The sequence below is a fragment of the Papio anubis genome, chromosome 6 (genome assembly GCF_008728515.1).
Source record: "Papio anubis isolate 15944 chromosome 6, Panubis1.0, whole genome shotgun sequence".
NCBI classification, from domain to species: Eukaryota; Metazoa; Chordata; class Mammalia; order Primates; family Cercopithecidae; genus Papio; species Papio anubis.
The window spans coordinates 82,716,080-82,733,976 of NC_044981.1; the positions used below are offsets into that span (position 1 = coordinate 82,716,080).

The 17,897-nt window shown below is 41.0% G+C and overlaps 1 protein-coding gene and 1 non-coding gene across 5 annotated transcripts in view; both read left to right on the forward strand.

Moving 5' to 3' along the window:
- Positions 1 to 680: 680 nt before the first annotated feature.
- SLC35A1 (solute carrier family 35 member A1) overlaps positions 681 to 17,897 on the forward strand; it is a 35,829-nt gene continuing 18,612 nt past the window's right edge. For 2 of the 4 annotated variants that reach the window (XM_009205632.4, XM_021937586.2), the window contains exons 1-2: positions 681 to 795; positions 5,160 to 5,337. In XM_009205632.4, coding sequence (XP_009203896.4) covers positions 780 to 795; positions 5,160 to 5,337 — 194 coding nt within the window. In that variant the 5' untranslated portion in view covers positions 681 to 779. Of the gene's footprint in view, positions 796 to 5,159; positions 5,338 to 6,604; positions 6,655 to 17,897 lie in introns of those variants that run through there. The other 2 variants (XM_031667307.1, XM_031667308.1) reach the window with 2 other exon arrangements.
- Positions 12,929 to 13,037, forward strand: LOC116275495. The gene has a single exon (XR_004184627.1). It is a non-coding gene; the product is annotated as a U6 spliceosomal RNA (small nuclear RNA).

Consider the following 17,897-nt stretch of genomic DNA (forward strand, 5'->3'; position numbering starts at 1 on the left):
TTTTTGTATTTTTAGTAAAGACGGGGTTTCGCCATATTGGCCTGGCTGGTCTCGAACTCCTGACCTTAGGTGATTCATCCGCCTCGACTTCCCAAAGTGCTGGAATTACAGGCGTGAGCCACCGCGCCCGGCCGATACATCTAATTTTTTTTTAAAGGCCCTTTTGTTGTCCGAAGATCATTCGTTAGAATGTCTGGCTGGGTAAATATAACCAATGACAATGCTGACGATATGGAACAGGCACAAGACGTCTGAACAATATGTAGCATAAATTATAACTTATCTAGAACACAAGGTAACAGTGGAAGATAATGAGCTAGGTGGAAGTTACAAATGTTGCCGCAAGTAGTTTTTGTTACTTTACGAGTTCTGGGAGCTTCTCTAACAGCTTTGACAGGAGTGAATCCCTAAGGCTAAACCCAAATCCTTATCTGCCGCCTACTCACACCTTTGTGAGGACTACGATTCCCAGAAGGCAGCGCTCCCTTCACTCAGCCGGCGGGGAGCCGCAGTTTACAGAACCACCTCCCCAACCGAATTTCACACACTTATCACTTAGGACGCGGCCGGGAAGGCCTCCCTTCGATCCGCGTTCTCCCCATTTTGGGGTGTAGCTCAGATTCCTGAAACCAGTTTTAGCGCGTGGCCGACCGGGAGGCCGGCGAGGCGCTCTAGGCCGAGCGGCTTCGTCTCTATGACCACAAGGGGCGGTCCCTGGTGTCCTGCGCTGGGGCGCGGAAGGGGCGGGCGTCAGTTCCGCGCTGAGCTATCGGGGAACCATGGCTGCCCCGAGAGGTGAGGACAGGGGCTGCTGGGAGTGGGGAGTCTGAGGGGGGCGGCGGCGGTCTAGCATCTGCGCTGGTCCGCGCCTGTCGGGCAGCGGAGCACCCTGGTTGCCCACGGCCTCTGCGGCCGGGCTGAAGCGTCAGGAATTTGCGTGGAGCTGCTCCCGGCCGTCCGGGCAGCCGGCCTCCCCCTGCGGCTGCAGTCTCCGCGGCTGACTCCGCGTTTGGCAGGTCGGCAGTCCGAGACCGCGCTGACCTCCACTAGCTGGGAGTGGGTGGGAACCGAATTCTGACAGGCCTGGGCTGCGGCGGACCCGGGGAGGGGCCAGGGCGTGGGTCCGGGGCTGGACCGCATCACCCAGCGAGACAGGACAGTTCTTGGCCCTGGCCCCGCGACTTCGGTGTCTTCTGCGCCTCCTGCCTTGCGGATGCTCAGAGACGTAAAGGCAGACTCCGGGCGCAGACCCCACGCGGCGGCTGGGCCATGCAACAACCAGTAAAGGCATCACTGGGACGTCAAAACAGCACTGAAATCGTAATGAAAGGAAGATAACAATCGTTAACAGTTCCCACCTGTGTGCTGTATGTAATTATAGAGAATGCTGTATGCAGTTAGAAGGAACACTCTGATATTTGTGGTGGAAGGTGAGAGCCACCTCCCTCCTCCCAAGGGATGGCACATTCGGGTGAAGGCGTATTTGTTTACTAATTGGCATTTAAGGAGGGCGAGTCTAATTGACTCCGCACCACTTTTGCTGAGCAGTGTAAGTTGGGACCAGAGGTAGATTTTTTGACTGTGGTGCATTAACTAGGAGAAGTTGGACAACACTCGGATTCTTGCTCCACCCTTCCTCCATAGAACACTTGGCTTCACCCTTGAAAAAATATTGAACGAATACCTAAGGAATATCTTCTTACGTGGGTGTCAAGTTATTTTCCCTGTTGCGAGGTCCATGTTTATCATCAGGCCCTGCCCAGGGGCATTGTCTTTAGTTGCATATGCTTCTCTTATGTCTTCTTTCTGTTTCATTTCAAATAAGTCCAATCTTAAAAGCCTTTTGTGTAGCAACACAGGAAATAAAGGAAAAAGAAATAGAATTGTTTTGATAACTAAAATGGAATGGGGATAGCAAAATTGATCCGAACGAAAACTTATAAATAACAGAAGTCAAATCATTACTTGAAATAGCTGCAACAACGTAAAGGTTTAGGCTTATTGCCAATACATATTTGTTGAGGCTTGATTGTAATCCTAACAAAATTACAGTTTCTATAGCTTCCGAATATCCACAAAAGATTTATCTGGGACTTCCTGAATTTCTAAGTTCTTAGGTATTACAAGTAATGTCCCCATAAACTATAGTAAAACGTAACTGAAAAAAATTTTAAACTGTAAGTTTCTTTTGGGGGACATTTCCACACAAATACTGTGTAGGAGTAAACGGAACTTCGTGAGAAGCAGAGAACAATGCAGGGTTAAGATGTGGCTGCCAGTTGAGTTGTCGGCTAGGTTTATAGTTACTGGCATTGGGTGTGGTTTGAATGATTTGCCCAATTTGAAGTGATTACATATGGACTTTTGATATTACCCTGAAATAACTGAAATTGCTAATAACTGAAATTTTATACTGGAGAATTTGTGAATGGAGTGAAGAAGAAATAGTTTAGTCTGATGTTAAACTGCCAGAGAAAATCGTACTTAAAAACATTTAGTATTTAAAAGTTGAAATACATTTGAAACTGGTATTCCATATCAAAACCCAATCTGTTTTGCACATTCCTAAACTTATTTGATTACTCTTCCACTTAGATCAGTAGTTTCAAGAGTATAATATATATTCCTATGTAATCACTATGCAAAAAGCTATTTTTTCAAGTTAGTGACAATATTATAAGTCAAAATATGTTTGTAGGCCATCAATATTTGGTTTAGTGTTTAAATATTCGCTATGTTGTTTTTGGAATCAGGAACCTATGCAATACCTAAAATAAAGTACTTTTTAGTTTATCAGCCCTAATCTCTGTTATTTGTGAAAATGTTGATAATCTAGGACATGAGTTGGCAAACTTTTCCTGTAAAGGGCTAGATAGTCTCTTGTCATAACTACTCAGATCTGCTGTTGTAGGGGAAAAAAAAGTAGTCCGGATAACTTAGAAACAAATGAGCATGGCTATGTTCTAATAAAACTATTTATGGACACTAAAATTTGAATTTCATGCAGTTTTCATGTATCACAAGATGTTACTACATTTTTAATCAAGTATTTAAAAATGTAAAACCATTGTGAGTTCACAGGCCTCATGTAAACTAGTGACATATATAGTTTGTTCACCCCTTATCTAGAAGATGGGGAGTGCCTTCTCTTCTACTGATTAAAGGTTATTGCTGTTTATTTTTGCAGTCGTATTTTTTCCCTTGTGTAGGAAAGTTTTAGAACGAAGGAAGTATTATAGTGATCTCCTTCACTTCCTTTTTTATAAACACTGATTTTTGGCTTCTCAGATCTTTTGGAAAGAAAGTTTAAGCAGTTAAAAAATATTTCTTCTGTTTTACTTTTTATTTAAAACCTGATATGATTTTTAAAAATTGCCGACAAATCAGAAAAGATTATTTAATTCACTCGGGAAAATATTTATATTGAAGAACCTGTTTCCTTGGAAGTTCCAACCATACCGTATCTAAAGATAATCTATTTGAAACTCCTGTTTTATTTTCCTAGGAAAACAGTCTTTGAATTGTGATTAGGCTCCCAAAACAGTGAACAAAATTGTACTTAGCATATAATGTAGTTAAAATAGCAGGCTGGAGTCACCCGGTGTCCTTCTGGTTCTTAACCTGGGGTTGTCAAAGTATGGCTCTGGAAAGCCTAAAATATTTGTTTCTGGCCCTTTACAGAAAAATTTGCTGATCCCTGTTTAACCTTGAGCCTAAAGATTTGAATGGAGCTTAAGGGGACTATTGGACAATAGGTGGGAGTTGGGTAAGGAAAGTAGAAATAGTTTGATCCTTGGGTGATGGCAGGTTCTGAGCAGGTCTGGGAATAAGGAAGTATGAGGGAGAGTTGGTACCCAGTGCTTCTGGTTTTACCAAAGGTCCTGGACAGGCTTTGGTGCCTGAGAGATGGCTGCTGCTCAGATATACTTGCAGGTAATTCTTGAATGTTTGTATGTTTCCTGCATTTCTAGTTTTATAGAGCTGTGTTCTTAATATTCTTTTCCTGTGTTTTGAATTATTGTTTTGTATAATGCAGTGAAATGAGTGGCTCGATGTAAGTTCTTATTGTGATAAAGTTTTATATTAAGCCCCACTCATTTCTCAATTATTTTCTTTCTGCTGCCTTTAAATCTAGAATATACATTGCTGCAGTTGGTTTCATGCTTTGTATCCACAAGTTTGTAATCATAAAAATATTTAAAATATGTGCTGGGGCCAGGCGTGGTGGCTAATGCCTGTAATCCCAGCACTTTAGGAGGCCGAGGTGGGAGGATCACCTGAGGTCAGGAGTTCAAGACCAGCCTGGCCAACATGGTAAAACCTCATCCCTACTAAAAATACAAAAATTAGCCAGGTGTACTGGCAGATGCCTGTAATTCCAGCTGCTCAGAAGGCTAAGGCAGGAGAATCGCTTGAATCCAGGAGGTGGAGTTTGCAGTGAGCCGAGATCACGCCAAAATCGTGCCACTGCACTCCAGCCTGGGTGACAGAGTGAGACCCTGTCCTAAAATATATGTCCAGCGTGGTGGCTCACACTTGTAATTCCAGCACTTCAGGAGGCCGAGGCGGGTGGATCACCTGAGGTCAGGAGTTAAAGACCAGCCTGGCCAACATGGTGAAACCCCATCTCTACTAAAAATGCAAAAAATTACCTGGCCGTGGTAGTCCACGCCTGTAGTCTCGGGAGGCTGAGGCACGAGAATCGCGTGAACCTGGACAGCAAGGTTGCAGTGACCTGAGATTGCGCCACTGTACTCCAGCCTGGGGGACAGAGTGAGATCCTGTCTCCAGAAAAAACCCACCACCACCACCAATATATATATAATGTAATTTATAACATCCTGAACTAGAATCAATATGCTACATAGTCTTGCAATTGGGGCATTCCCCAGGAACAAAACTTATGCCTAATTGGCTGATGTTTAAAGTTAGCTATGGGGTGTGTGTGTGTGTGTGTGTGTGTGTGTGCACGTGCGCGCGTGCGTGCTCATGTAATTGGCAAGCATTTTGAAAAAATTTTTAAACAGGAGTTTTAGAAAATATTTTGTGCTTGGAATTGGAAAGTATTTTTGGGCTATAACTAGTTTATTAACTTATATCTACATATATTGTCTACATATATTGTCTAAAGTAATGTCTTTGTTGCACGTGTTTTCCAGACAATGTCACTTTATTATTCAAGTTATACTGCTTGGCAGTGATGACCGTGATGGCTGCAGCCTATACCATAGCTTTAAGATACACAAGGACATCAGACAAAGAACTCTACTTTTCAACCACAGCCGTGTGTATCACAGAAGTTATAAAGTTATTGCTAAGTGTGGGAATTTTAGCTAAGTGAGTATAAATACTTATAGTGTGTTAAATTATTTTTCTACCTGGTGAGGGTATTTGTTAGAAAATTCAAGCTACATCTTTATATGTTTAATTGCTCTGGGTCAGTGTTTCTCAACTAGGGGTGATTTTGCCCCCCAGAAGATTTTTTAGTTGTCACGACTTGAGAGATGCTACTGGCATCTAGTGGGTGGAGACCAAGGATGCTGCTAAACATCCTGCAATCCCCATGACAGCCTCACAACAAAGAATTACCCAGCCCCAAACGTCAGTACTGCTGAGGTTGAAGAATGCTGCAGTAGAGTAGGAGTTGGCAAACTATGTCCCATGGGCCAAATCCAGCTTGCTCCCTGGTTTTGGTGTAATGGAGACTGACCGGCTTGCAAAGCCTAAAATATTTACTGTTTGACCCTTATAGGAAAACATTACTGACTTGTGTTTTGGATGAATATAATAATAATAATATTTCTTGAGTGTTTCCTGTGTTAAGTGCTAGGCACTGTGCTATGTGTTTTTCGTGTTTTCTCATTTACTCCTTACATATTTTCAAGGTAAGTACTTTACCCGTTTTTTAACACAACATCTGAGGTTCCTTAAGATTACACTGTTAATATGTGGCAGCACTGGGCTTTGAATCAGAAACATCACGCAAGAATTGCTTAGCTAAGGATGTGGTATAAGAGAGAGTTAAGAATTAGGGGCATTGGAGGAGATAGACCTAATTTTAATCCTAGACCAAGATTGTGGCTGCATACACACTTGTAACCTCTTTAAGCTTCAGTTTCTTCATATTTTTAATTTGAGAAAATAATATGGGGTGGTGAAAATTAAATAAAATCTAATAGGTAAATTATTTGGGGAAAGATTTATGAGACAGGGACTTATTTGAGTCATTGGGGCAGTTAAGAAGTCATACAGGTTTCAAGATGTGTGTTGGTGAGTGAAGGGAAGCAGGGAGGAATAGTGTTGTCTGTAGGCTTTTATGTAGAAACAGACACATTACATTTAAATATTGAAATGTTACAAGACATTGTGATTGCTTCAGCTTCAGCAATATGTGATGAGACAGTTGATAATGCAGCTACAAGCATGGCTGTCATTTTGGGAAAGATATCCAGTGAAAGTGTTGAAAATTGGTTCTAGATCTTGAAAAGGCTTATACTAATCTACTTGAAGTAGTTGGAATATGAAAAAGATGTGTTATAAATAAAGTTTCAGTGCCGCAAAAGAAATAGCACTTGAATACAAAATTTTCTTTTTTTCTTCTCAGCAAGGCAGTTTGCTTCTATAGAAGGGTGCACCCTCACAGATGGAGCAATCGTGAGCGCACACCTGGACAAGGGAGAAAAAGGGGGTCTTATTCCTGATGCACGTGACCCCTGCTACTGTGTCATTCCCTATTGGCTAGGGTTACACTGCACAGGCTAAACTAATTCCAATTGGCTAATTTAAAGAGAGTGACAGGGTGAGTAGTTTGGTGGGGAAAATGGTTATGGCAGAGCAGGAAATCGGAATGAGTCGTAGAAAATGAGCAGGTAATCTGAATGAGTCAGGGTGGAGCAGGTAATCGGAATGAGTCAGGGTGGAGCAGGCAATTGGAATGAGCCAGGGTGGAGCAGGTAATCGGAATGAGCCAGGGTGGAGCAGGTAATCAGAATGAGCCAGGGTAGAGCAGGTAATCGGAATGAGTCAGGGTGGAGCAGGTAATTGGAATGAGTCAGGGTGGAGCAGGTAATCAGAATGAGTCAGGGTGGAAAGGGTAATCGGAAAAGGTTGCTTTACCAGGAAGTTATTTTAAAAGTAGAAGGCAAAGAATCGAACATACTAACATATTGATTCTTTGAAGAGAAATTTAGAACTCATATCTTAACAATCCCCTCCTCTTGCATTTTCTTTACAGCTCTTTCTCTTCAAACTTCTTTAACATGTCTTGGCTTAGTTCTGCTTGATTTTCCAAAAGAAGAAGCTTCTCTCGATAAGGTGAAGGACAGTTAAGGGAGGTTTTAGTAAGTGCCATTTCTGTGAGCCTCTGCACCAACCCACAGATGCATGGTATGACACAGCACCCGACAAGAATAAGTACACCTGTTACGGCTGTGAGGGAAGTAAGAATTGAGGTCGTTATTCCTTTCCATTTACCGAACCACTTTTTTAGCCATCATGTAAAGGGGTCATTTACCCCTGAGTTGCTGGCTGACTCACTGGACAGAGCAGTCAGACCTTGCAATGCCGTTGTTATACATCCATTAAGGGTGGTGGTGTTTGGGATGAAGTACAACATTGAGTTTTAATCATGATGCAAACTCCTCCTCTTTCTGCTAATATCATGTCTAAGGCTATCCTATTTTCCCAAGCCATCTGGCAGTTAGCCCCTAATTGCTCAGCTGTTCCTTTAACAGCATCTCTAGTTTAGTTAATAAATCACTGTTGGTTGCAATAGATGTAGTTTATTCAATCTGTTTTTATTAATTGTCACCCACCAAAATATTGACTCAAATCCTGCAGCTATTTGATTTCGGGCTTTAAATTGATCTGGTATTCCCCATGGGACTCCAATTGCGTCTAAATAGACATGAGAGTTGAACGACCCATAAGGAGCTTCTGTCGCTTTACAATGTCATATTTTCTTCCTCTGGTTGATGACATGCCAGAATAAAAGGGATAGCCAGTTGAACTAGAGCATAAGTACTGCTCTAATTATTTGGCAGAGTGTCCAGTTAAGGTCCTCCAAAATACCACCATACATCCACTCAGGGATGAATAAGGGCAGATTGATGGGTCAGCTCTTGGAAGTGCCAGACTTCACTGCATCCTGTTAAGCCTCCAAGAAATGCCAAATTTTTCCCCTTGTCGTTGGAGACACAAGGTAAAATTGGTTTTAGAAGATGGAGGCTGGATAGCCCTTGGGGGCTGACCTGCAGGGTGTTGGACTTAAGGAAATAGCAGAGAGATAGCACAATTTGTTATTCCAGGCAGTGGAATCTTGAAAAAGAGCTACCATGCACTCCATGTCCGCTTGAATTGAGGACCAGTTTCTGCATTGCTGAGAGCTCGGGTTATTCCTCACACTGGGTGGGTCCTGATTTCTCACTCCTGAGGCTGCCACGAGGTCTCTGGTTCTCATGAGAGAGAACCAGAGACCACCCCTGGAGGGGAATGTAATCCCAGATGAGCCCCCAAATTGTTATAAAGTTTTGGTGCCGCAAAAGAAATAGCACTTGAATATAAAATTTTCTTCTTTTCTTCTCAGCAAGGCAGTTTGCTTCTATAGAAGGGTGCACCCTCACAGATGGAGCAATGGTGAGCACACACCTGGACAAGGGAGGAGGGGGTCTTATTCCTGACACATGTGGCCCCTGCTGCTGTGTCATTCCCCTATTGGCTAGGGTTAGACTGCACAGGCTAAACTAATTCCAATTGGCTAATTTAAAGAGAGTGACGGGGTAAGTGGTTTGGTGGGAAAAATGATTATGGCAGAGCAGGAAATTGGAATGTGTCAGGGTGGAACAGGTAATGGGAATGAGTCAGTGTGGAGAGGATAATCGGAAAAGGTTGCTTTATGAAGAAGTTAAGTTTAAAAGTAGAAGGCAAAGAATTGAACATATTGACATATTGATTCTTTGAAGAGAAATTTAGAACTCATATCTAACAGATGAATAAAATACATGGCCAGACTATGGGCCATTAAGAGTGATATGAAGAGTTAAGAGGAGCAGCAAATGAAAGGGCCTAGAGCTTTATAATGGTCTTTTAGATTTAGTGTTTGCAAAAAAGTAAAATATTTGCCAGGTACTCTCAGTGTTGTCATTTCTTTGTACACACATTAAAATCGGTAATTCAAAAAGAGTAAGTAGATGAAAGGCAAACAGGATGTTATGTAGTCTGTTAAAACACAGGTTGGATGTAAGTGCTGTGATGGAGAGGCTTCTAAATTCCAGAAAATAATTGTTACACAAAAATGTGATAATTTGTTATATGCACAGGAAACCAAAGTTGATTCATGTTTGAATTTATATTTGCTTGAAAATTCTTTCCCATATAATGTTAAAATAATTGTGTAGAGCTAAAAAAATGAAATTAGACTTTTTTCTTTGCTTTCAAGTTAGAGAAGACTTTATCATCTCACAGAAAAGATGACAATTTCAGGATATTATGGGAGGCTGTGGAAGAATTATATTAGAAATAACTAAAGGTTTAGAACTTGAACTTTCTCTTCAGAGGAGAAAAATTAAGAACTTAGATCTTGGCCAGGTATGGTGGCTCACACCTGTAATCCCAGCAGTTTGGAGGCCAAGGTGGGAGGATTTCTTGAGCCCAGGAGTTGGAGACCAGCCTGTCAACATGGTGAGACTCCATCTCTACAAAAATATAAAAAAATTAGTTGGGTGTAGTGGTGTGTGGCTGTAGTCACAGCTACCTGGGAGGCTGAGGTAAGAGGATTGCTTGAGCTTGCAAGGACCTGCGGTGAGCCATGATTGTACCACTGTACTCTAGCCTGGGCAACAGAGCAAAACTCTGTCTCAGAACAAGAAAAAAAAAATTAGAAGAACTTAGATCTTGATGATTAAAATAGCTTATTTCCCCCATATTTCCAGAAAAATACTGCACAGTTAATGTAAAAATTAGTAACATTTGCTCAATGTTGATTTGAGTTTTCTGGAGAATGAATACAGGGAAAGGAAAAGAAATTACTATTTAAATGGGAAAAAACCCATTAAACTTCATTTAAAACTATGATTAAATGAAGTAAAAGCTTCTTCCTTTTTGCCCATTCTTTACACTGTGATAAAGTATAGTAACTTTATAGGGTTGATACAAATATATACTAGAACTTCAATTTTATTGGAACTGTGCAAAGCTTAACCTCATTATAGAGCAGTCCATTTGATGGTTTGTTTATTTAGTATGGTCTCTGGTGCTGTTTGCTCAGTAATATTCTTTGCTTAGTGAATAGTCTTGGCTAATTGTTAAAGTAAGTACATATATTATACGGGAGTGGGAGGCAGGGGCAGAAACTTAGCAAAGTAGCACCTGAAACCATGTTTTGGTTATAATTATGGTTCACTTATATAATAACATATCACTGCCATATTCAAATCTGTGTTTCATTCCTTCCAAACATTGGAAGCAAATAGTCATTCTAAGTCGTTTCAAGGTATTGTTAATAAAATATAATGGGATAGTTTCATGCATTCATTTATTTAGAAAATACCTATCAAACCTCAATTATATACTCAACACTGTTCTAGTGTTTTCAGTAGAACACTGCAAATTAAAAAGGTGTAGTTCTGCCCTTATGGACGTATAGTCTATGGAAGAACCAAATATTAAATAATAAATAGGTGATGTTATGGGGGAAAAGTAGAGGGTGCTACAAACACACATAATAGAGGGCCTGCATTTGGATTAGAGGGTTTCCTCTTTGAGGAAGTTACATTTAAACCTAGACCTGTCAACTGAGTAGACTTTAGGCAAGAAAAGAGCAGAGAGGAGGCAGAGAACTGTGTTTGAAATCCCTGAGGCAGAAGTCCTTGACTTTGGTGCTGAGATGAAGCAGGAGAGGTCATCAGGCTATCACAGTAGTATTATGGGCCTGTTAAGGATTTTAGATTTAATCTGAAGTGCATTAGAAAAATCACTGAATGGAGCCAGGAGCAGTGGCTCACGCCTATAATCCCAGCACTTTGGGAGGCTGAGAATCCCAGCACTTTGGGAGGCTGAGGCAGGTGGATCACTTGAGGTCAGGAGGTGGAGACCAGCCTGGCCAGCATGGTGAAACCCCATCTCTACTAAAAATACAAAAATTAGCCGGGCCTGGTGGCACATGCCTGTAATTCCAGCTATTCTGGAGGCTGAGGCAGGAGAATTGCTTGAACTTAGGAGGCGGAGGTTGCAGTGAGCTGAGATCGCACCACTGCACTCCAGCCTGGGTGACAGACCAAGGCTCCATCTCAAAAGAAAAAGAAGAAAAAGAAAAGAAAGTCATTAAATGGTTTAAATCACAGACTAACATAGAACCCATGTTTAGTCACTTTGACCTCTTTGAGAATGATTTGGAAGTAGGGAAACTTAATAGAGGCAAGAGATAATCCCCTGGGATGACAGCACAGATCATGAAGAGAAGTTAATGGATTTGAGTTATGCTCTGGCAGTAGAATCTGTAGGACTTTGTGATGGGTTTGGATACATAGTAAGTTCTGGTTAATCACAGTAGTTATGTTCTATAAAGTCACCACCAACACTAAACTAGTGAATACTAAACCCCTGCTCCTAGGGGATATACAGGGTAGCTTCCTGTGAGCAACTGATCACATTTTTGTCAATTAATCAATACAATAACCTTGTTTTATGTGTGCTTCAGTCTAAAGACACTTATTTAATGTATATTAGGGATTAATTAACATTGAACTCATGGCCAGCAGCACCATAACATGCCTGAACAAAGCTTATCTATCACATGTATTTTCTCCATAACATACAGCATATCCTTCCTATGCTTAGGAACATCAGACAGCGCGTCAGCCCTACAATGCTTGGGAGCCATTTAAACAAAATCACCAACACAAAGCACAAAAATGCAAAAAATGTAGCACTAGATAGATTGCACTTGTTTATTATCTGAAAGCTGAAACAAGGCAGAATGTTAACTTGTTCAGTGTCAGCCAGGAATGTGCATGCTTGGTGAACTGAATCAAATTTTTTGCCACTCTGTGCATGTCTGCCAATGACTGCAAGTGTTACAAGCATTGATTTGGGGGTTACAGATACATTTTAATAAGAGAAGTCACACATACAGTCCATGAATAATAATGATCAACTATAGTAGGTGAAGGAAAGGGAGGTATCAGGAAGCATATCTATGTTTCCTAGTATAAACAATTGGGTAGTTTTTTTTTTTTTCTGAGACAGGAAAAACAGATTTGGGGGAAGAAGATATCAACAGTTTGTCTTTGGGTAGGAATAACGTAAAGTTTTTAGTGTTTCGAGACATCCAAATGGGCATGGGGAATGGGCAGTTGGATTAAATGGGTCTGGAACTCAGAAGAGAGGTCGGGGCTAGAGATGTAAATTTGGGAGTTCTTATCACATAAAAGCATTTAATCTCATGGGATTGGAAGACATTGTTAAAAAACAATGATCTTGTAAAAACAATCTTATTTGTAATGTCATTTGATTCCATATACCTTAAAGACTGCTGTTTTCTGGACAGGATAACTAGAAACCCCAGGACTAATATAAAGAGGAACACATGATAGAAATGGAAGGCAGCTTGTTTAAGAAACAACAAAGGAGCCGGGCGCGGTGGCTCACGCCTGTAATCCCAGCACTTTGGGAGGCCGAGGCGGGCGGATCACAAGGTCAGGAGATCGAGACCACAGTGAAACCCCGTCTCTACTAAAAATACAAAAAATTAGCCGGGCGCGGTGGTGGGCGCCTGTAGTCCCAGCTACTCAGGAGGCTGAGGCAGGAGAATGGCGTGAACCCGGGAGGCGGAGCTTGCAGTGAGCCGAGATCGCGCCACTGCACTCCAGCCTGGGCGACAGAGCAAGACTCCGTCTCAAAAAAAAAAAAAAAAAAAAGAAACAACAAAGGAGTGCTGGCTTTGGCAGCACATAATACTAAAAATGTGGACAATACAGAGAAGATTAGCATGGCCCCTGTACAAGGATGACATGCAGATTCATAAAGTATTCCATATTCAAAAAACAAAGGAGTCAGTCTGGTACTGAGGCAGTGCCCTAGAACTTTGTAAGAGTTAAATTAACCATGCCAGGGTAAGTATAACTTCAATCAAGTGTGCAAATTAGAATCTTGAGGTCCCAAGAATTTAAGCAGAGGCAATTGTAGCTCCATGCATTGTTCTTGGTGAGGTTTTGGAGATCTGAAGTCTAGTCAAACTTATTTCGTATGTAAGAACTTTGAGCCTGGAAAGGGACTAATTCATGCAATCTCTGACTAAAAATTTTGTGTGACCAAATGGATCAGCAAGGTTCCAGATCCATGTTTTAAATGAAATGCCAGTTTATTTTTCAGAATTTGAGGTGGTAGAGAGGTTCTATAACCAGGTAGTCCTATTTGGACAGAACCCATGATTGCAATCTAGGTCAAATGGCTGAGACCCCATTGTCTTTGGTTCTTTCTTTTGCCTTTAATGCCTTCCTTAGGGTACCTGTAGATGGGTTACATGCCATGAGGCATGGATATCCTAACATTCACATTAGTATGGTAAAAGTTTTGTAGGCTGAAGGGTATAACTGGTTTGCTAAAACACTGGAATATAATAGCTTAATTCTAATTCCAAATATTTTCCTTGTCCTGGTTATATGCTGTGGTTGGGATGTGGTTTATCTCCACCAAAGCTTATATTGAAATTCTATCCCCAGTGTGGGGATGGGAGGCGGGGTCTAGTGGAAGGTGTTTAGGTTGTGGGGGCAGATTCCTCATGAATGGTTTGGTGCTGTTTTCCTGGTAGTGAGCTGTGGCTCTCAAGAGACAGGATTAGTTCTTGCAGGAATTGGTTATTTCTCGAGAGTGGGTTATAAAGCCAGGATGCTCCTCATGTTTTGCTCTCTTCACACGTGTCCGCCTCCCCTTAGACCTTCTCTGCCATGTGATGCAGCAGGAAAGCCCTCGAAGAAGCCAGGGCTATGCCCTTGAACTTCTCAGCCTGCTGAACTGTGAGCCATATATATATATATATTTTTTTTAAGGTAGAGTCTCGCTCTGTCACCTAGGCTGGAGTACAGTGGTGCAATCTCGGCTTACTGCAACCTCCGCCTCCAGGGTTCAAGTGATTCTCCTGCCTCAGTTTCCCAAGTAGCTGGGACTATAGGCACATGCCACCACGCCTGGCTAATTTTTGTATTTCTAGTAGAGACAGGGTTTCACCATATTGGTCAGACTGGTCTTGAACTCCTGACCTTGTGATCTGCCCGCCTCGGCTTCCCGAAGTGCTGGTGAGCTACTGCGCCCAGCCAAAAAAAAATTTTTTTTTTTAATGCCCAGTCTCAGGTATTCTTTTACAGCAACACAAAGCAGACAAAGACAGTATTTAAAATATTTAAAAGAGAACTCCATTAAACATTATAAATGCACACTGGGTATAGTGGCTCACACCTATAATCCCAGCGCTTTGGGAGGCAGAGGCGGGTGGAATGCCTGAGACCAGGGGTTCAAGATCAGCCTGGGCAACATGGCAAAACCTCATCTCTACAGAAAATGCAAAAATTAGCCGGGTATGGTGGTGTGCACCTTTAGTCTCAGCTACTTCAGGGGCTGAGGCAGGAGGATTGCTTGAACCTGGGAGGTGGAGGCTGCAGTGAGCCAAGATTGTGCCACTGTACTCTAGCTTGGGGGACAAAGTGAGACCCTGTCTCAAAAAAAAAAAAAAAATTATAAATGCAATTTACTTGAAAATGTTAGGACATTTAACTTCTTAGAAGAAATACAGACTTGCTTCAGTGAAGAGTGCCTGATATATATTGTCATTTTTTTTTTTTTTTTGAGATGGAGTCTTGCTCTGTTGCCCAGGCTAGAGTGCAGTGGCATGATTTTGGCTCACTGCAACCTCTGTCTCCCAGGTGCAAGTGATTCTCCTGCCTCAGCCTCCTAAGCAGCTGGGACTACAGGTGCACACCACCATGCCCAGCTAATTTTTGTATTTTTAGAAGAGACGGGGTTTCACCATGTTGGCCAGGCTGGTCTCGAACTCCTGACCACCCGCCTTGGCCTCCCAATGTAATTTTTATTTGAAAAAAAGGAAAAAGATATTTCTTTCATGTTGGGGTAAAAGAACAGAAGGCAGAGGTGCATATGTTGCTGCAGTCTGCAGGAAAACTAGGCAATAAATATGAGGAAACCACTGAAAGTGTATTATTGCTATAAATTTAAAATGCCCTAGAAAAGCCAAAGAATAATGCCCCCTTTTGGGACTTGTGAAAAATATTTTTGAAAACCTCATGAGTAGATGTCTTCTTTAGAAAGCAGGTAACTATACTCTAGAATACCGACCAGTAGTCATTGTCACAATGTGTTATGTAAAATGCCACACATCCTCCTTTAAGATTATATTTGCTGCCTTCAGTTATTCAGAATAGTGGCTATTGAGAGTGGCAGGCTGCCAGAGAGTGAAAGTGTTAAGGAAACACTCTTTGATGTCCAGCCTTAGAAACAGGTGAGGGAAACAAGCTGGTAAATGCAGCTTATTTTCATTTCATTCTTGTACATGTTGACTAACCCTTATCCAAAATGCTTGGGACCAGAAGTGTTTCAGATTTCAGAATATTTAGGATTCTGGAATATTTGCATGAATATTAATTTGATACGAGCATCCCAAATCTGAAAACTTGAAATCCAAAGGGCTCTAATGAGCATTTCCTTTGAATGTCATGTTGGCACTCAAAAAGTTTTAGGTTTTGGAACATTTCAGATTTTGAATTTTCAGATTTGGGTTACTCCAACCTTTATTTTCATTTTGGCTGAAACTATTATTTCCTCTTCTTTGATGAGAAATCTTAGGCTGAGGGAAATGTTAATTTGCCAAAGGAATCTAGAAAGTAATTGACAGTGATAGGATTAGAAGACAAGTTTTGTGAAGTCTAATTTTCAAATTATGAGTCTTTCAGAACAATGAAGTAATTATTTTTAATTAAGACAAAGATAAGCACAGTGGCATTGTTAGACATTTCAGTAGTTTACAATAATTTTTTCTCTTAACGTTTTATTTCTAAATGTTAACACCTTGCCATGTGTCTTCATTCAGGAGGCTCTAATAAAATACCATAGACCAGTTGGCTTAAGCAACACTTATTTCTTACAGTTCTAGAGGCTGGAAAGTCCAAGATCAAGATGCTCATGGCAAGATTAGGTGTCTCGTGAAGGCCCTCTTCCTAGTTTGCTGACAGCTGCCTTTTTGCTGTATCTTCATGTGTTGGAGAGAGAGATGACTCTGGCCTCTTCCTCTTCTTATAAGGCACGAATTCCATCATGAGGACTCTACCCTCATCACCTCACTAAACCTAAGACCCTCCTCCAAATACTAATCACATTTGGGGATTAGGGCTTCAATATATGAATTTTAAGGGGTAACACATTTAGCCCATAGCACATTACACATACAATAAAACATGTATGTTTTATGATATTCTTCTATATCTGTGTGAACATGTATATAATTTTTTCTGATTTGTTTTAGAGTAAGATTTAGATAACATGCTTCTTTGTCCCTAATATTCTTCAGTGCATGTTTCCTAAAAACAAGGACATTCTCTTATATATAATCAATAAAATTATCAAAATTGAGACATCAGTACTGATATAGTACTGTTACCTAATTCACAGACCTTACATAAATTTTTCCCATTGCCCCACCAGTGTCCTTTATAGCAAAATAATTATTTTTCTTGGACTTCAGTCCTCTCCAGGATTACAGTTTGCATTTAATTGTCATGTTACTAGTTTCCTTTAATCTAGAGAGTTCCTCCATCTTTTTTTTTCATGTCATTGATATTAACACAGGCCATTTAACTTGTAGAATATCTCTCGAATTATGTTTATTGAGTTTTATGATTAAATTCAGGGGTTTTTTTGGGTCAGAGATATCAAAGAAATGATGCGTCCCTTTTAGTGCAGTATATAAAGATGTGTGTGGTATCTGTTCCATTACTGGTGATTTATCTTGATTTCTTTTTTTTTTTTTTTTTTTGAGACTGAGTTTCACTCTTGTCACCCAGGCTGGAGTATAATGGCATGATCTCAGCTGACTGCAACCTCCGCCTCCTGGGTTCAAGCCTCCCAAGTAGGATTGGGATTACAGGCATGCGCCGCCACGCCCGGCTAATTTTTGTATTTTTAGTAGAGACGGGGTTTCACCATGTTCACCAGGCTGGTCTCGAACTCCTGACCTCAGGAGATCCACCCGCCTTGGCCTCCCAAAGTGCTGGGATTACAGGTGTGAGCCACTGCACCTGGCCTAATCCTGATTTCTTGATTAAGGTAATGCCTGCTAGGTTTCTCCACAAAAAGTTATCAGTTTCCTCTTTGTTGTTAATAAGTGCCTTTGGAGAGATACTTTGAGACTAGATAAATATTCTTTCTCATCATGCTTTCACCTATTTGTTTTGTTGTCTGTTACTGTTGTCAAATGATAACTTCCTAATACTTCATCATTACCTGTACATTGAAGTATTACCTATACATTTATTGACATTCTACTCTAGAAATTTCCCTTCTTCCCCTCTTTTTCTCCCTCTCTCTTTGTATTTATATGAACATGGACTCAAGGATTATTTTATTGTGTAGGTTAGAATCCATTATTATCATTATTTTGATGCTCAAAATGTCCCAGATTTGCACAGTGGGATTAAACAGTTTCTTTTTAGCATATCAAGATGTTCCAGGCTTTTCTTGTACTTTCCCTGCCCCAACCCTGAAATCATACATTTCTTCAAGGATCTTTTATTCCTTTTTTTTCCAGAATGGTATTTAGAAACCAGAATCTAGGGATGAGGTATACACATTGATACTGGAGTATCATTACTTCAGACCCTTTTAGCAGATGGAGC